The sequence below is a fragment of the Cynoglossus semilaevis genome, chromosome 6 (genome assembly GCF_000523025.1).
Source record: "Cynoglossus semilaevis isolate Cse_v1.0 chromosome 6, Cse_v1.0, whole genome shotgun sequence".
Classification (NCBI taxonomy): Eukaryota; Metazoa; Chordata; class Actinopteri; order Pleuronectiformes; family Cynoglossidae; genus Cynoglossus; species Cynoglossus semilaevis.
In genome coordinates this window covers 4,365,647-4,384,895 of record NC_024312.1, presented here as the reverse complement: position 1 = coordinate 4,384,895, position 19,249 = coordinate 4,365,647, and the positions used below count along the sequence as shown (strand labels likewise).

The 19,249-nt window shown below is 47.4% G+C and overlaps 2 protein-coding genes across 4 annotated transcripts in view; both read left to right on the top strand.

Annotated features, from left to right (window-relative positions):
* Positions 1-16,989, top strand: part of wwp2 (WW domain containing E3 ubiquitin protein ligase 2) — a 21,163-nt gene extending 4,174 nt beyond the window's left edge. The window contains exons 5-24 of one of the 3 annotated variants that reach the window (XM_008311314.3): positions 420-557; positions 3,050-3,128; positions 3,237-3,340; positions 3,466-3,697; positions 3,909-3,998; positions 5,334-5,508; positions 9,732-9,786; positions 11,544-11,625; positions 12,722-12,850; positions 13,233-13,311; positions 13,427-13,498; positions 13,681-13,769; positions 14,699-14,858; positions 15,049-15,182; positions 15,285-15,425; positions 15,524-15,644; positions 15,781-15,885; positions 15,966-16,062; positions 16,174-16,246; positions 16,467-16,989. In XM_008311314.3, the coding sequence (XP_008309536.1) occupies positions 420-557; positions 3,050-3,128; positions 3,237-3,340; positions 3,466-3,697; positions 3,909-3,998; positions 5,334-5,508; positions 9,732-9,786; positions 11,544-11,625; positions 12,722-12,850; positions 13,233-13,311; positions 13,427-13,498; positions 13,681-13,769; positions 14,699-14,858; positions 15,049-15,182; positions 15,285-15,425; positions 15,524-15,644; positions 15,781-15,885; positions 15,966-16,062; positions 16,174-16,246; positions 16,467-16,566 (2,255 nt within the window). In that variant the 3' untranslated portion in view covers positions 16,567-16,989. Of the gene's footprint in view, positions 1-419; positions 558-3,049; positions 3,129-3,236; positions 3,341-3,465; positions 3,698-3,908; positions 3,999-5,333; positions 5,509-9,731; positions 9,787-11,543; positions 11,626-12,721; positions 12,851-13,232; positions 13,312-13,426; positions 13,499-13,680; positions 13,770-14,698; positions 14,859-15,048; positions 15,183-15,284; positions 15,426-15,523; positions 15,670-15,712; positions 15,739-15,780; positions 15,886-15,965; positions 16,063-16,173; positions 16,247-16,466 lie in introns of those variants that run through there. The other 2 variants (XM_008311315.3, XM_025056186.1) reach the window with 2 other exon arrangements.
* A 278-nt stretch (positions 16,990-17,267) lies between these two features.
* Positions 17,268-19,249, top strand: part of faap24 (FA core complex associated protein 24) — a 5,376-nt gene continuing 3,394 nt past the window's right edge. The window contains exons 1-4 of the mRNA XM_008311313.3: positions 17,268-17,755; positions 18,512-18,654; positions 18,734-18,889; positions 18,959-19,235. Of these exons, the coding sequence (XP_008309535.1) occupies positions 17,653-17,755; positions 18,512-18,654; positions 18,734-18,889; positions 18,959-19,204 (648 nt within the window). The 5' untranslated portion in view covers positions 17,268-17,652 and the 3' untranslated portion in view covers positions 19,205-19,235. The remainder of the gene's footprint in view (positions 17,756-18,511; positions 18,655-18,733; positions 18,890-18,958; positions 19,236-19,249) is intronic.

Below are 19,249 nucleotides of genomic sequence, written 5' to 3'. Positions count from 1 at the left end.
CCAGTGCTACTGTAGATATACTACTATATAATACTACAGTAAACACCAGTGCTACTGTAGATATACTACTATATAATACTACAGTAAACTCCAGTGCTACTGTAGATATACTACTATATAATACTACAGTAAACTCCAGTGCTACTGTAGATATACTACTATATAATACTACAGTAAACTCCAGTGCTACTGTAGATATACTACTATATAATACTACAGTAAACTCCAGTGCTGATCAGTCTCCGTCTCCTCTTCTGCTCATAAATATAAATATAAACTATAATCTTTAATAAAATACAATCATTAAAATATTGTCCTCAGATGGAACGTCAGAATTCCTGCTTTTCTGCAGGAAGTTACGATCTTCTCTCTCCTCCCTGTCTTTACCCCCGCCTCCTTCTCACCCCCCACCTCTGCAGTGGAGAACGTCCAGCTGAGTCTGCCGCTGCAGACGGAGAACAAAGGGCTGGTTGTAGCGGGAGGCGAACTCAACGTCTGTCTGGACGGAATGGTTGTTGATCTGGGCTCACTGCCCAACAGCAGAGCAGCAGCAGACAGTGAGTGGCACACACACACACACACACACACACAGGTACAGAGGAGCATTGAGCTGCTGTGTAAGAAGAGTTAAAGAGTTGAATTCTCTGTTAAAACATAATTCACAGTGAAGATTTCCAGAGAACATGAGGTTTAAAAAAACAACAACAAACATCCGTTTGTTCTCTGTCCAGTCATGTGAGTCACAACGGTCTCTTCAAACCAGTGTCGCTCCAAGTAGAACGTCCTGCTAATGACACAGGTGAGAACCAAAGAGCTAACAGTTAGGGTTCAGTCAGCAGAGAGAGCTAGAGGTTAGCCAAACATTTAGCACGAGCCTGACACGGTCAGCAGTGATGTGAGGAGCTGAATACTGTGTGTGTGCGGTGGCCTTTGACCTCTCACCCACTCATGTTTTGGTTCTTCACCAGGAGAGCGTTGACCTTGACGTCTACTGTAGCTCTAGAGGAAGCCTCAGCTCAGAACTTTTTTTTGTCGGTTCTAGTGTGGAAACAGTTCTGTTGTTGACTGTTTGACGCTCCTCCCTGTCACTGGCCTCGGACTTTGGTCGTCCATTTTTACCTGCCTCACACGTTTGACACACAATGTTTAACATCTCTTCTTAGCACCACCTACAGGCCAAGGAAGGGGAGCTACATGCGCAGTGCTCAAATACTACAGCTCAGAATACCCACCTTTAATACAACTCTCTGCTAAAACTTTACTTTTCAAAAAAATGTGTTCTTTGTGCCTGATTCTTCACAAGAATCCAGTTTGGGCTGTGGTCAGAACCTGGTTGTTCTCACCAGGCCAGCCCATTTTCCCAGCAGTGAAGTGGAACCAAAGCTCCACCTCCGTACGCTTCATAGAAGAACAACTGTTCAGATCCACTGGTTCTGTTCTACTGAGGTCCGGTCCATGTCCTGAAACCTCTGGGTCAGAAGGCTGGACCTTCAACGGTCACTGGGTCGGCCGTGTTGAACCCTTCTGGTTCTGGACCAGGTCTTATTTGGCATGTTCGGAGTTAGGCTTTCAGGAAATGAAACTCTGTGAGGCTAGAACCCAGAACCTTCTGGTCTCTGTGGTGTCAGCTCCTGAGCAGTGACGTGGCTGCAGACGTTCTGAGGTGTTCAACCGCAGCGGCAGAAACGGGTGCATGTGCTGATGATGTCACTGCTGGCTCTCACACCCTGACATGAGGTGTTCTCAGGACAGGTTTGAACCAATCACAGGCTGTATGACTCAGCAGCAGGTCTTTATTTCCAGGCCCAGAGCCAGTGTTTTACCTTCCTCTGTGGCCTGGACTCAAAAGAGGAGGAGGAGCAAGGGGAGCAGGAGGTGTTGTTTAACAAACACACACTTATCGGGTCCACCTCCCAGTGTGGCACACACACACACACAGAGCAGCAGCATGTGTGTGTCAGTGTCAGTCACTGAATGAAAAACCTTTTTATTTCATTCCTGGTTAAAAATAAAACAAACTCTTCTTTAAGACTCTTTACTTCAGATCACCTCCCTCCTCCCTCCTCCCTCCTCCCCCTCACCCCTTCTCCCCTCCCTCTCACCTACTTCCTCTCTCCTACTCCTCTTCCTTCTCCATCTCTCCTTGCATTTACAATTTCAAGTACAAGAACCTACACTCAGAACCAGCAATTAGACTCAGACCATTAAGAGGGAAGGGGGCGCTGCACTCACTCTGAGACAACGTTGTTCCTTCTGCGGAACCCTGTTTATTTTTCCTGTGTCCACTGGGCTGTGGCCACAAAAAGCTCTTTCATAGCAACGTGTGTGTGTGTGTGTGTGTGTGTGTGTGTGTGTGTGTGTGTGTAGAAAGTAAGTGTTAATAAAAAAACATGTTTTTCAGCCTGTGGTTTTTAGTCGCCAAGCACAAAGTCACACATTCTCTCACTGCAACACACACACACACACACACACACACACACACACAGGCCTGCTTCTGTCTGTTAAGGCAGCAGTGTTTCATGTTTCTGCACCAGTGTAGATTCAGCTCCACAGTCAGAGAGGAGCATTCACTCACTCATATATATATATATATATAATATATATATGTTAATATATATATATATATTAGGAATGCACTGAATATTTGGCCACTGAAATTCTTTGGCCAAAAATGGCCCAAAAGTTTGTTCTCGGCCCAAAGACTTTTATCACTGAAACAAAACAGACGGAACAGGAAGTTATGATAACGTGACCTAAAACTGTGTCCAGTGTGGGCTTAAAGTACCAACATGTCTCTGCCGTGTGGAAAAGTGTTTCAGTATGTCTGAGAAAGACCCACGGACAGAGATTTGATGAACGTGAAATGCTGAACATTAAAAAGAGTGGATATAGATATATATTTGTATGTCTATAGTACATGTAGCGTAAACAGAATATGATTGTTTTCTGTAATGTTTCACATTTAGTCTTAATGACTGTTGTTTCATGTGGAGAGAGGAGAATGTTCTAGTCCTATAGATTAGACCTAAATGTGTGTGTGTGTTTGCAGAGGTGCTTCAGTCTGACAGACCCAACCTGAGGAGGACACAGAGTGAGGACACGTCCAATACTCCTGCATCCAACAGCAGGTCAGCACATACACACACACACACACCCCCCGCTGCCTCCTCTTTACTCCTGTCTCCTGACTCTTGTTTCCTGTCTTGTCTCTGTCCCTCTGGTGTCTCCCCTGTCAGGGTCAGCAGACTGTCGGTGGGAGGTCTCCACAGTGGTCCTCCTGGTGGCTCCACGGCTGGTTCTTTGTCTAATGGCGAGCAGAATGAGGAGAACTCCTTGTCAGGTCTGTCTGGTCACCAGTGTTACTCCACGGGTCCTGTAGGCCCAGGAGTAACGGTCCAGTCTGTGTGGACACTGACCAGAGTCCATGGAAATGTCTAACCTTCCTTTGTCTTTGTATGTCCTCAGACAAAGTGGAGTTGACGTCAAACAGTCCAGAAACCGGCGGCGGTGTGGTCCATCAGACGCCTCCTCCCACCTCTCCATCAGGCCGATCTCTGGCTGCAGACGGCACCAGGAGCAGCAGCAGTCCTCCTCCAGGTCAGGACGTCCCAGGCCAGGTCCATCCAGCAGAGCCTGGACCCAGCAGCAGCAGCAGCAGCAGCACAGAGCCAGTCAACAACAGCTCCCTCCCTGCAGGGTGAGTGAGGAGCAGCTGGTCCGAGTGAAGTCGGCTCAGAACCTCCTCAGACCTGGACCAGGTTCTGCAGGATGTGCTGCTCAGAAAAAAAAATCATCTTCTACAAATCTCTTATTTTTTTGTCTCTAATAAAAGTCCAACTAAACACCCTGTGCCTGCAGCAGCAGTCCCTGGTACTGTTTCCTGACACACCTGTCTCTTTGATCTCCAGCTGGGAGCAGCGGGTCTTACCTCACGGCAGAGTGTACTACGTGGACCACAACACCAAGACCACCACCTGGGAGAGACCACTGCCTCCAGGGTAAGACTGTGTTTGGTCTTCCATGTCACATGACTGTCCTGATCAACACCACGTTCACACTGGTGAGGTCTGTTTTTTGGTGACTTGTCCACAGTCAATGAATATGAAAAGAAAAAAGTGTGTGAGGCTGTAAATGAGGTTTGTCGGGGCACAGCACACACATAAAGGTACAAAAAAAATGTTCCGAGATGAAGGTGGACGTTAGGTTTGCTCTGGAGCTGCCGTGAGGCCCGCACATTTCTACGATCATTTCAATTTTGAGTCGTCTGAAAGTGAGTGCAGAAAAGGACGTACGACACCTTTGATACATCAGGCCCCTGGTGTGGACACTGGTGTGGACACTGGTGTGGACTCTGGTGTGGACACTGGTGTGGACTCTGGTGTGGACACTGGACGTCTTCAGAGAAGGGACAGGTTGTGTGAATGTTTAGACTCTGTGTGCTGGTCAGTGATTGGTCGAGCAGGAGTCCGTACTGTTGTTTAACCAACACCAAACACTCACTTCCTCGTCCCCCGTCCCCCGTCCCCCACTCCTCTGAGCATCACTGCAGCTCACCTCAGACTCACACACATACACACACACTCCTGAGTGAATGTGAGGGTGTTTGTGTGAGAAAAAGAGGCAGTTGTGAGGGAAAGGTCACCCCCACCTCTCCAACCTCCAACCCCCTCATCTCAGTTTTTCCAAATGAGGAAGGAAAGCAGAGAGGCGGGGGGGGTGGAGGTGGAGAAGAACAAAAGTCCTTTCTTGCAGCAACATGTACCTCCACCCGTCCTCCGGCACATGGGCTGCTGGACCTCCGTACCGTCAATTAGCTGTTGAGTGTTGGGCCAGCCCCACACCAGGAACATGTTATAGTGGGGGGGCTGTTAGGGAGCCCCGCTCTGGGGGGCGGTCCTTAATGACTGAGGAGAAGAGTGGTGTCTTTATCAGAGCGTGGAGCAGACCACATGGTCCAAACAGACCTTCTCTTCAGCTGAACACACACCTTCTGACTGGGACTGAAGGTCTGTGTTCACCCTGGTCTGTCCAGGACCTGGTCTGTCCAGGACCTGGTCTGTCCAGGACCTGGTCTGTCCATCACCACACTGCTGCTCCCACTGTTCATGTTCAGACCCATAGGTCAGAACTTGTCTTTGTCTCCCCCAACTTCTCTCTCCGTCCTGTTTTTGTTTTTTCTTTTCTCGTCTTAGTTGGTCATGGTCTATAAAAAGCTGTTCAAACACACACACACACACACACATTCTTAATAAAGATGTTTTCAAATGTTGCAGCCTCTTTTAACCTCCTCATTTCCTGTTGTTTTTTTTGTTTTTTTTTAATCCTTTATTCAGATGGGAGAAGCGGGTGGACCAGCAGGGCAGGTTCTACTACGTGGACCACAACACCAGAACCACCACATGGCAGAGGCCCACGGCCGAGTCGGTGAGGAACTACCAGCAGTGGCAGAGCCAGCGCAGCCAGCTGCAGGGAGCCATGCACCAGTTCAGTCAGCGCTTCCTCTACCAGGTACTCCTGCCCCCCGCCCACTCCCCCACCCCCCCTCACTGCTCACACCGTGGTAGGCCGCTGCTGTTGTGTCAACAGGAGTCAGTCCACGTCTGTCAGAACCATCTGCTGATAAATACATACAAATCTTTGGCCAGAAATTGCCCTGGTTGTCATAAATACATACAAATCTTTAGCCAGAACTTGCCCTGGTTGTCGGGCAACAAGTGGTCAGTGAGTGACCGTGTGTGTGTCCTCAGTCCACCTCAGGATATACAGGTTATATTTGCCAGTATTTCTTTACAGTTTGGTTGATGTGTAGCATCGTTAAGAAGAAGGAAGCAGTAAAAGAAGCTAATGTGTGACTGTGATCAAGAAGTAAGTGAAGTGAACATTGTCCAATCAGGACTCCTCAGCAGCCGTAAGGACCAATCAAATGACCTTTCCTATTTATGGTTTTATTCTTTATTCAGTTTGAATCAGCAATTCATCCATTTGACGTTGATTCCTGTGGGGAAAATTATTTCAGTTTGGTTCATGAACGCCCTTCAGGAAGGAATCAAGTTCTAAAACCCAGGATCCACTGTATGTACATACATCACATACATATATGTCCGTCCATCCAACTGCACCGTACCACCAAACCCCCCCCCCTGAACCTTCCTGTGGGTGGTGAGTCCACTGGAAGGCGCTCTAACCAGGATTGGATCTTGCCCAGGAGGTGAACCCTGGGGTTCCACACCAGTGACACAGACGTTGCCTCTGGGCCACAGCTCCACATACATATATGTATGTGTGTGTATATATGGTCTTGTTTCCTGACGTCTTTGCTGAGGTAACCAGAGCTGGCCACACAGTTCCACTGCTGGTCCAGAACCAACCCACGGTCTTTTTAGATTCTACACGTCATCACCACGAACCAACCACAGGACTGAGAACTATCTCGCGGTGCGGTACACGACTCAGTGCGGTGGGCTGGTTACAGAGCCGTCGGGAGTCACATGACACTGGTCCTCGGTTGTACTTTTCCAGTGGACTGGTTGATAGTCTGCCACCTCCTCTGAGCACAGTGGTTTTCATGGTCTCTCTGGTCTCAGTGGAGCTGCCAGGGTCAGACTGCAGCAGTTTGTCGCTGGTGCGTTCGTTAATCCAGACCCACTGGTCCACACTCACTCTGTGTGGTTCCCACTCCTGCTGTGACTTTGTCTGTGTGTGTGTGTGAGAGTGTGATGTTCCTGTTCCACCACCAGGTTCTCCATTCATCAGTCAGATCTTTCTAACTCCACCACCAGGTTCTCCATTCATCAGTGATTTCTGTCAGAAATCGTCAGAAATCGTGAAGATCGTTGATGGATTGATCTGGTCTGATCAGGCTTTGACTCTGCCTTTGATTCACTCCACACTGACTCAGACAGAGTGGTGTGTGTGTGTGTGTGTGTCTTGTTAGTGAAGGTGTACGGAACGACCTCAGAGTCATTAGCTGCTGTTTCCGTCTCACCCTTCTCACCCACATCCCTGCTCCCATTACCTCCACCTGTGTCCCCCAACCCCCCCCTTCCGCCTCCCTCTGGTGAATGTTCTCGGACTCAGACAGAGTGGTGTTTGTGTGCCTCCCTCTGGTGAATGTTCTCACCTCCTTCAGGTTGGTCCAACACATCTCCATCTGAACCGGTCCAGGTCTGATCCCAGGACTTTATTTACTGTAAGATTGATTTACTTTAATCTGTGAAACAGAGGTTGGTTAATGAGACAGAGGTTGGTTAATGAAACAGAGGTTGGTTAATGAAACAGAGGCTGGTTAATGAAACAGAGGTTGGTTAATGAAACAGAGGCTGGTTAATGAGACAACACTGTCAGAACCTGTTGGATCCAAAGAACTGTTTCTCCAACCTTGTTTAAATGATCCAGAACTAATTCAACAGCTTGTACGATAAAGTTTATTTCCTACCTTAGCCTGTTTGTAGCCTCAGTTGCTCTCTCCCTCTCTCTCCCTCTCTCTCCCCCTCCCTCTCTTCCTCACCCTCCCTCTGGTTTTGACTGTCTGGTCTCCCTGGAACAAGGAGCCCTAACAGCAGCTGAACCTGAATCAGCTCTGTGTTTTATCATTGACAGACCTGGACACACACACACACACACACACACACACACACATGTTTTCTAAAGTAAACTATCAATAGAAGAGTTTCTCTGTTTCCTTAAATGTCCAATCAGCATTGAGATAACCAGCTCCGCCCACACTCCCATGATTCCTATCGAAGCCCACCACCCATTTATCCCAGCAGTTTCTTGTAGCCTGTGGTAAAATAAAATCTCTCCACTTCTGCCTGAAGCTGAGCTTCAACAGGGTTTCATACGCTCCACGTCTCCAGGAAGCTCTGAGGAGAACCAGTGGAACCTGGTTCCTCTTCACTTCTGGTTTTCTGTTCACACCTCGTGATAATAACAGTCAAAGAAACGTCACTGTTTTTTACCGCTGGGCAGAGTGGATCAGCACAACCTAGAGCGCCCTCTGCTGCAGCATAGTGTAACTACTTTTAAAGGTTGTCCCAGTGACTGCCCTGGTGTCTGAACCAGTGATCGGCTGCTGGTGCAGCAGGGCGTTTATGGTCTGTTCCCTCTGTTCCCACATCCTTTATTTCACACTTTTTTGCCAGCGTGCAACTTTTTCCCCTCTTCCTAAAGCCCTNNNCCGTAGCTGCTGAGGAGCTGAATGGTCAGATCCAGGATGAAGTCATCACGTCTTTATATCATTATATTCTCCTTTTACCTTTTTTAGTCACAGCAAAACCCAGAAAGGGTGGAGTACAGGGGCAGTAACACACACACACACACACACACACACACACACACACTCTGTTCTGTACCCACTCTGAGTCCTGCAGCAGACCCAGTCCTTTCCATCCTGACTCTCACAGTTTCCATGACAAAGACTCACTTTTCTCAGAGGGACATTTAAAAAAAAACACAGACCATAAACCAGGAAATGGTGATAAACAGGAGGAGCAGGGACACTGAGGAGGACACATGAGGACAGCTGTCTCAGTGTCCTCCCAGGCTGTCTTCCTGTCGGTCACTGTTTGTCAAAGACTCAGTCTTCTGACTCAGGTTGATCCTGTCCATCGTTGTCCTTCCTTAGTTTTGTCCTTGATCTGTTGATCAGACAGTTGATGATGTCATCAAGTCTTCACACCAAAGATGATTAGAATCTGAGTGTGGCTTTCTATTGTCACGGGTGATGATGATGATGATGATGATGATGATGATGATGAAACACTAATTTCTCACAAACATCGTTTTAGCTGATTTTTTTCCACTGATGCTAAAACATCGTTTGTGAGGATGTACACAAACTGTATTTGGTTCAAGGTTTCCGCCCTGTGACACACACACACACGTGCGTGTACATATATCGTGAGTAACCTACAGTGGTTTCCAGACCCAGGGTTGAATAAAGGTGCCTTTTGTCAGGCCCTGGGGTGGGTTGGGTTGGGTTGGTGGGTGGAGGTGAAGGTGGGGGTGGGGTGTGGGTGGGTAAGTTGTCCATTCTGGAAGGAGCATGAATGTTCCCTCAGTTCCCTCAGACATCACACTTCCCTGCTTACTTTCACAGCAGCTCTACAAGAGGAAAAAAAAAACTCCATGAGGAGGAGGAGGGGGGGGGTGGAGGAGGTGGAGGAGGAGGAGGAGGTGGACCTCCTCTGTGAGGGCTGCAAAGGGGGAGGTGTGGCTGCCAGGGCAGGGTTTTTTTGGTGGAGGAGGTGTTTGAGGAGGTGAGCGGGAAGATGAGGGCAGTGGTAGGATGTGGGGGGGGCGGGGCCAGCATCCAGACAGCGATCTGATTGGTTCAATGTTGTTTTTTTTTATCCTCCTACTGAACGTGGAGGGTTTTTTTTTGGGAAAAGCCAAACGAGCTGCCCTGCTGCCAGCTCCGTCAGTTGCCCCTCACCGCTGCTGCTGAGAGGAGGCAACACCCCCTCCACCCAACCACCACCTCCCTATCTTACTACCTCCCAACTCCTCCACTTACACACACACACACAGACACACACACACACAGAGTTCTGTCAGACTAACTCATGGGTCCGACTCTGACTCTGTACCGAGGTGCGGACCCTCGGACCCTGGATCTGCCTCTGAGGAGTGAGTTTGTTTGAGTTTTATTTCCCTCTCTCTTCAGCAGAGAGGAGCAGCGAGGAGCTGTGGTCCTAACTGGACTTTTCTTTTTTTTCTCTCTCTCTCCACAGCCGTCAGGAGCTCCAGTGGAAAACGACCCCCTGGGCCCACTGCCTCCTGGATGGGGTGAGTTCAACTCCACACACACACACACACACACACACACAGAGACATAACATTTGTGAACCTTAGTTCAGGTGAAAACTGAAGGAGTTAAAGAGGTGGAGGTTTTGGTACCGACAGGAGGTGTAGAACCAAACCTAGTTCATCAGAACTGAAACTCTTTTATGGTTAAATGGACCAGGGTTCAGGTCCACAGGGTTGCGTGTCATTAGTTGTTGTTTTCAAAGTTCATCTTCTGACTGGAGCTCGATGTTCACTTTGCTTAACAACAACAACAACAACAATAATAATTTTAAGTTTAAATATTAGAGTTGTCTTTATTTCACCTTTGGTTGAAACTTAACAACCAAACAGTTCTAGTACTAGATCTGTAAAGTACCAATAAGTTTAAATCTAAAATCTTCAAACTAAACTTCAGCTTCAATTGAGTTTCAGAACATTTTTATAACAACTCAAATATAATTAGGTACTAGGTTTGAAAAATAAATCCTTCCTACCACGGCTTTAACTGTACCAGTCATTCATTGGTCGACAGATAGTCAGAGTCCAGGGTTCATGACCCTCCAGACACCCAAAGCAGAGGAACAGTCAGAACAACAGTCAGAACAACAGTCAGAACAACCTCAAGTTCTCCTTCCATCAACCAGTATGTCAATGAGCTCAGTCCTTGGTTCTGTCTGAGCTGATCTGATGGTAATCACTGAACCCACTGGTACTGATTCTGGTACTGGTTCTGGTATGGGTTATGGTTCTGGTACTGGTTCTGGTTCTGGTACTGGTACTGGTTCTGGTTCTGGTTCTGGTTCTGGTTCTGGTTCTGGTTCTTCAGTGATGAGATGGTAGTCAGTCAGACCAGAATGAATGAGTGACTGGGTGACGTCTTCTACTATGTTCTGAACCCCCTCCTCGGCCCCCGCCCCTCACTTTTCTTTTCAGTGATTCTTTTTCAACATGTTGTGGTTCCTCAAGACTAAAAACCTCAATTATATCACTGGCTCTGTTTTCTTTTTTTTTTGGCGCGATCTTTTTTTTCGTCTGTGGTTTCTTCCCTCGCTTTTTTTTTTTTTGCCTTTTTTGTTTGGCTTTAAAAAAAGATGGTGGGGGAGGAGGAGAAGTGGTGGTCAATGAAAGACAAATATTAAGACGCCCCCCCCCCCCCCCTCCTCTGTTCTAATGATAGACATCCGTTTGTAATGGTTAAGGTTAGAGAGTATGTCAAGTACCCACAGTTCCTGAAAACAAGACTGTGTGTGTGTGTGTGTGAGCTCTACTGTCTCTGGGCCTCCACACACTGCTGCTAATGAGGAAAAGATGTCAGGAGGAGAAGAAGGAGCTGCAGGAGGAGAGGCCCCATCAGCTACCGACCCCCACCTCTCTCTCCCCCTCTCTCTTTTTCTCCCTCTCTCTCACACACACATTTACATCTAATGTAATAGTCATTTTCTGCTATAGTTGACTACATAGAGGCTGAAGTGGAAGGTGAGCTCCTCACCACATCGTAGTGACTCTCTCTCTCTCTCCCTCTCTCTCTCCTCCTCACACACACACACACACACACATATATTTGGGTTCACCCTGCTGAGGTATTCACACCAGGTCTTAGTGAAATTTCACACTGACTCACTAGTTCACTCTCAGCAGACTGTGAGTTTATTTTTCCCCGTCCCTCACACACACACACACACTGTGTATGTGTGTGTGTGTGTGTTTCTGTGTGTGTTCACTTCACTAATGTCTTCATTCTGTGTTCGTCTGCACAGAGAAGCGTCAGGACAATGGCAGAGTTTACTTTGTCAACCACAACACCAGGACGACGCAGTGGGACGACCCGAGGACGCAGGGGTGAGTGTCAGTGTCTGTGACTGTGTCTGTGACCGTGTCTGTGACCGTGTCTGTGTACTTTGGAAATGACAACTAGTTCCTGGAACAATTTATATAAATTATATAGATTTTAACTTTATTAAAATTAGTTCTTGCTCCATCCTCATCCTCATCTTCATCATCATGTCTTCATTTCTTGAACGTCCGTCCTCAGTGGACACACGTCATCTGTGTGTCCACACTGACAGGAAGTGTTCTTTTCTCCACCTGCTGCCTTTGGTTCTTCTGCAGTGACTGTTCCACTAACATGATGGTGGCTAAACCTGTGGTGTGTGGACAGATGTTCTGGTTCTGTCTGTACTCTGTGGACTGTAGTGTCCCTGGTGGACACAGTACCAGACTGTAGTGTCTCTGGTGCTGGTGGACACAGTACCATCAGACTGTAGTGTCTCTGGTGGACACAGTACCATCAGACTGTAGTGTCTCTGGTGGACATGGTCAAGCAGGAACCTCAGGTAGAACTTTGGTTCAGGAACCGTGGGTCCACATCAGTCCACTGTCTTCTGGTCCGTTCTTCATTCTGGATAAAACAGTTCTGTTGGTGCCCTCTAGTGGTAAAGACTGGTTAAATCTGCAGACGAACATGTAAGAAGTTTTACTGAGTACAGCAGGTACTGTTGTACTCTGGACTTTGGTCCTTGTAGTTCTTGATCCTTTCATGTACAAGGGGCGTACTGAACATTAGGGGGCGCTCCAGCTCCATCTCTACATGAGTTCAGTGGTCCATGACCTGGAAGAGTCTTCAGGGTCGAAGGATGTGAAGTGTTTGAAGTATTGTAGACACAGTTGTACACAGCTTCACCACAGTATCTACAGAGTACAGTATATACACAGTGCAGTATCTACAGAGTACAGTATCAGTATCTACAAGTGCAGTATATACACAGTGCAGTATCTACAGAGTACAGTATATACACAGTGCAGTATATACACAGTGCAGTATCTACAGAGTACCAAAGAGTTTTTGACTTGACATAAAAACTGTAGCTTCTCCTTCAGAGCAGCTCAGTAGCTCCCCCTGCTGGGACCGTGCTCACTGCTCTCTCCCTGTTTCCAGGATGATCAAGGAGCACCCCTTGCCTCCAGGCTGGGAAATGAAGTACACCGCAGAGGGAGTCCGTTATTTTGTGGATCACAACTCCCGCACCACCACCTTTAAAGACCCCAGACCAGGGTTTGAGTCAGGGTAAATATTCAGACCTTTACTTCACCAATACCTGCTGAGTCCAAGTCTGACATGTCAGAACCATCAGAGTACTTTGAAGTACTGACTCTCAGGCAGTGCAGTGAGGTGTTTTTCTCTCCCGTCTGACGTCACTGAGACTCATCTTCACCTCATCCCCGTTCATTCTATCAAAACACACACACTCTGAATTGTGGTAGTATACAGATGGTAGTATACAGATGGTAGTATACAGATACTGCGATTCTGCCTGTGGTAGAACTTATACAAAGTTTTCAGATACATTTCTTTGGAAAAGGCAACAAGAAGAATCTGATTGTTCTGTAAAAATAAAACAAAACTCCCCCTCCTCTCTAACCCCCCCACCCCCTCCTCTCTACCTCAGGTCCAGACAGGGAGGTTCACCTGGTGCCTACGACAGAAGCTTCAGGTGGAAATATCACCAGTTCCGTTTCCTGTGCCATGTGAGTCACATCTACACACACACACACACTCACACACACACACACACACACTCTAACCTGCAGGTGAAACATTTTGGGGTCATGTGACCTGACCTGTTCCATGTTCTGTGTTCAGTCCAACGCTCTACCCAGCCACGTGAAGATCTCCGTGTCCAGACAGACTCTGTTTGAAGACTCCTTCCAGCAGGTCTGTTTGTGTTCCACTCTTCACCACCAGATGGCACTGTCACCATATTTACTGATTACATTTTTAACCTTTCATGATTTAAAAAAGGCCTCATTTTCTCATGGACTGCCCCCTTGTGGCAGACCTTAAAGAAGCGTTCAGATGTTCCTGGTGTAATGCTCAGTCCTGCGTCTTCTCTTCAGATCATGAACGTGAAGCCGTACGACCTCCGCCGCCGTCTCTACATCATCATGAGGGGGGAGGAGGGGCTGGACTACGGCGGAATCGCCAGGTGAGGGCCCTCACCAGACCTCTGAAATAGACCCCTTTATTAGACTGTTGGCTTATGCCCTCTGGTGGCCAACTGTGGCTTTGCAACTTGTCTTCTGTCTCCTGATTGGTGTGTAACTGTTGGTGGTGCAGCTGCTGATACACGCCTGACCGAGGTCACATGACCACCACGTGCTGTTTGTTTATGCTACACCATCTGTCCGTGTGTGCGTGCTTGTCAATCAGTGTGTTGAAAAGCTGTCCAAACAAACTCCTCCTCCTCCTCTTCATCCTCCTGCTCTTCCTCCAGTATCACACATCATCATCTTCCTCCTCCTCTCTTCACCTGAGTTGTTTTGTTTAGATTTTGGTCTGTCTCCTGGTTGGTTGGTTGATCTTTCCTGTGTGGGACATGTCTCCATCCATCACTGTGTCTCTTTGGTCCTCCCATTGTGTCTCTGTCTCTGGTGTCTCGTCAGTGGTTTTACCCTATGGTAGGTGACATCATGCTGTTCTACCACAGGGTAGAACCACGGACGGGATGTTGGGAGGTGTCTGCGTCCGTCCGTCTGCGTCCGTCCATACACACCCTGTCATCACCCTACAGGGGGAGGGGCTAATGTAGCGCTGGTGGTAGCGGTGGCTAACCTTCATCTGTCCACAGCCTGTCGAGGGTGTACCTTATCATGTCATTGTTGTTGTCATGTTTAACACACACACACACACACATTTTATTACTGTCTGTAGTTGGTGTCTCATCTGTTTAGGTGATCATCAGTGATGTCACTTCCTCCTCAGTCACATGACTGCTGTTTTCTCTTCATTGTTGTTTTCCTTTAACTGTCATTGAGATGAACTGGACTGTGACGACACACGTTCATGAGAAATGGATGAAAAATACTTCCCCCTCTAACCTCTGTCCCCCCCCCATGTCTCTCTGTCCCCCTACAGAGAGTGGTTCTTCCTCCTGTCCCACGAGGTCCTCAACCCAATGTACTGTCTGTTTGAATACGCCGGCAAAAACAACTACTGTCTTCAGATCAACCCGGCGTCCTCCATCAACCCAGACCATCTCACCTACTTCCGCTTCATCGGACGCTTCATTGCCATAGTCAGTCTGAGCAACAACGATAAAACAAACTGTCAGTCTGTGGAGAGATGACAGATCAGCAGTCACATGATCAGCAGTCACATGATCAGCAGTCACATGATCATGTCAACTGTGTCTTCTATCAATTCCTACTGTATTTACTCAGTTTCCACCCTCCTCCTCCCCCCCTGACTCCCCCTCCTCTGTCTAGGCGTTGTATCATGGGAAATTCATCGACACCGGCTTCACGTTGCCGTTCTACAAGAGGATGTTGGACAAGAAGCCGACGCTTAAAGATCTGGAGTCGATCGACCCGGAGTTTTACAACTCCATCATGTGGGTGAAGTAAGTAACTGCAACAACACAACACAAGACAACGACAGAAGTGAAGGTCTGAGTGGAAGACTGAAGATATGAACCTGTGTGTGTGTGTGTGTGTGTGTTCAGAGACAACAACCTAGAGGAGTGCGGCCTGGAGTTGTACTTTGCTCAGGACATGGAAATCCTCGGGAAAGTGACGACTCACCAGCTGAAGGAGGACGGAGAGAACGAGCTGGTCACGGAGGAGAACAAGGAAGAGTACATCAGGTACACACACACACATACACACACACACACATAAATACACACTGGTCTGGTATGAAGAGTTGGGAAGTGAGCTCTCCTCCTGCGTGACTCCTCCTCAGCCTCCTGACAGACTGGAGGTTCACCCGGGGTGTGGAGGAACAAACCAAAGCTTTTCTGGACGGCTTCAACGAGGTGGTTCCTCTGGAGTGGCTCAGATACTTCGACGAGAAGGAGCTGGAGGTACACCGACTGTTTCTGTGTGCAGGTGCTGCCTGATGACATCAGGTCCGATGACATCATGTGTGCAGGTGCTGCCTGATGACATCAGACCTGATGACATCATCATCATCATAACCTTTGTCACTTGTCTGTGCAGCTGATGCTGTGTGGGATGCAGGAGATCGACCTGAGTGACTGGCAGAGGAACACCATCTACAGACACTACACCAAGAACAGCAAACAGATCCACTGGTTCTGGCAGGTAACAGACAGACACAGACAGACACAGTAACACACACACAGTGTGACCATCTTCATCATCATCTTCATCACGTCCATCAGGTGGTGAAGGACATGGACAATGAGAAGAGGATCCGTCTTCTTCAGTTCGTCACAGGAACATGTCGACTTCCCGTCGGTGGCTTCGCTGAGCTCATAGGTACAGACGCACGCAGGCGTCGTTTTAATGACGAACTTCTGCCACCTGCTGGTGAAAATGAGTCAAATGAGGGGAAATCTTGTTCTTGATTATTTCTTTGTTTGTCTGCAGGGAGTAACGGTCCTCAGAAGTTCTGCATAGACAAAGTGGGGAAGGAGACCTGGCTTCCAAGAAGCCACACATGGTACGAACCTGCTGATCCATGGGTCAGGGGTCAAAGGTTCAGACTCAGTCTGGGTCAAACCTGTCAAGTGGGACAGGTCATTGTTGAGTTACCAAGGTTTAAATTCCTAGTCCTGGTCCAGCTCTGAAGGACCAAAGTAAAGGCAGGGTTTAGAGTCTGAGCCTGGAATTTCATGTGACTGACCCCCCCCCCCTCCCCCTCTTTCTGCTCTCCATCACAGCTTCAACCGTCTGGACCTGCCTCCGTACAGAAGTCTGGAGCAGCTGAGAGAGAAACTGCTGTTTGCCATTGAGGAGACGGAAGGGTTTGGACAGGAGTGAAGGAGGAGGAAAAGAAGAAGGAGAAGAAGGAGGAAGACAGGAAGTGTTCAATCAGTTGGTTATTGATGTTATTTTGACTTGTTATTCATTAATCTACTGGGCTGAGAGATTACACCACGCTTCAAGACGTATGTGTGTGTGTGTAAGATGGTGAGTGTGTGTGAGATGGTGAGTGAGTGAGTGTGTGTCAGTCCCAGAATAAAGGGTTATATTTGACTAAACACATCCAGATAAACATATCAAGAAAAAAACTTTAAATCTTTTAAATGATGCGTCAGTGTGTGTGTGTGTGAGAGAGAGAGAGAGAGAGAATGACAGACTTGTGTGTTTAGCAGATGTGATTTTATTTTTCCTTCCCGTCAGTTGTCAGATTCAAAAGATTTCTTGTGTACATAACAAAAATAAAAGAAATTTCAATCTTGACACCATGGCTCCGTTTCTTGAAGCGGGTTCACGAAACTCTGAGTTAACGTCACAGCTGTTAGCTCACTGAAGCCTGAGTTAAGTCTGAGTGGCACTCGTGTTTGACTAGATATAAAGGCTCCTTCAATTGAGCACAGATGACACGAACCATGTCATCTGAAAAACAAGTTCTCCTTCACTTCTTTGGATCAAGAAATCTTTATGGATGACTATAAAGACAACACCGTTACAGCTGCCAAAGAAAGGGAAAAGGCTCGGCAACAAATAGATGATGGAGTGAATGAAAGTATTGATGAGAAAGTTACTCATCCTCATTAATTACACAACTGCCTAAGTGTGTAAAATTATTAAAATAAATCTCCGTGATTTCTCTCTCACGTCTGTGTCTGGAAAGGTCTAAACATTCAACGAATTTGTTTTTACTAAAATTAAAAAACTGACGTATTTCATCGTTAACCAGTAGATTTTCAGTTAAGGCTGTAGTTTTACTGTTGTCCACCAGAGCGGCGCACGTCCCTCATCTCAACATTGGGGAGTGAAGTAGAAGAAGAGAAGTGGCGTAATGGAGGCAAAACCAAACCAAGTCACTCGTTACACATGAAGATAATGAAGTTTTCGGACTGAATTCGTTTCAAATGTCCAGCGGTTTCGACGTAAAGTCAGATGGAGGATCAACGAACCGCCGCGCTGAACGCTGTTCCACCGTGTGGACACGTTTTGTCCAGCGAGAAGTGGAGAAACTCTTCCCTCGTCCAGAGCCTCCGAGGTGACGTTTGATTATTTACGTCTGTCGTTGTTGTTGTTACATCAGTATCTGTCCTGTGTTTAGGACTGATTCCTAAATTATTGCCGAAATAACCAAAACTGTGATAAATATTGTATAACAGTATAAATGTTGTATGAAAACCAATCAGTGTAGGATTTGACTTCATCCACACTGTCAGAACGTGAGCCTTTAATGACGATGAGAACTCATTTTTAAAGAAAAAAAAAGTCATGACAGATATAAAATACTTTAATTTGAATGTTACAAACTCTGTCCTAAACATCTTAACTATATAATAATAGTATTATATAATAATTATATATTTTGTGAACATGAATGACAAATATTGCTGTTTTATCATCTGTTTAAATCACTAGAACTGTATATAGTCAAGTGAAGCAGCAGTATTACTGTAAATCTGTAATACTGTTTTAGTTAAGAGTTATACTGCCACCCAGTGGATTATTTCATCATGTACACATGTATGTCAAGGGTGAATGACTCCACTGGTCAGTCTGTGAGACTGGTCCGGTCTCACTCTAGGGGTTAATTCACCCCTCCCCGTCCTGAAACGGTTACGGTGACATTATAACTCAGACGTAAACACTTGATCACAATATATCAGAAAGTTGTTTTGTTCACGTGCTGCCAGGTTGTTGTTGTTGTAGTTTTCTGTTTTGGTTCATTTGGACTTTTTTTTCTTTCTGCTTCCTTTTCTTTGGATTTCTCCTCATTCCTCTCTTTCACCACCTGCAGGTGGAGGAGTGAATGTCCTGTTTGAGAGTGAGCTGGGTGTAGCAGATTTCCATCTTCCCAACAGGAGCTGCGCCCTCTACGTGTCAGAGTGTGACATTGTGGCTGGGAACAGCTACAAGAGGAAACTGGTTCGCTACAGAAATGTGAGAGAAATAACCAACAAAACACACTCAAGAGGAGATCATTGATACTGTGGTGACAGCGCCCCCTACTGTCTAACAGGCCGGCAGCAGCTTCCAGGAGCTGGTGGTGGTGGAGAACACCAGGCTGAGTCAGCAGTATTTCTCTGCTGTGCAGAAGTTCGTGGTGTTGGAGCTGGGCCTGACCGTGCTGCCGGTCAGTGGACAGACGGAGGCGGCGCAGCTCATCGCACAGATCGTAAGTTCTAAACATGAGTGGTTAGAACCCAGATCTCCAACGGTGGTGACAGACTCTGATCATCTCCAGGTCCACAGCAGCAGCAGAGAGAACCCCTTCAGAAGGACCGTATCCCCTCGGATCCTGGACCCGTTGGTCCTGGCTGTGGTCCAGAAGGTTCCTGGTGTGGGCGGGGTCAAGGCTCTGGCTCTGCTACAGAAGTTCTCCAGCCTGCAGCAGCTTAGTAACGCCACCAGCAGCGAGCTGGAGCCTGTGGTTGGTCGGGCCGCTGCTCAGCACATCCACAGCTTCTTCAACAGGTCCACGGGGCAGTGACCCACGGGGCAGTGACCCACGGGGCAGTGACCCACGGGGGAGGGA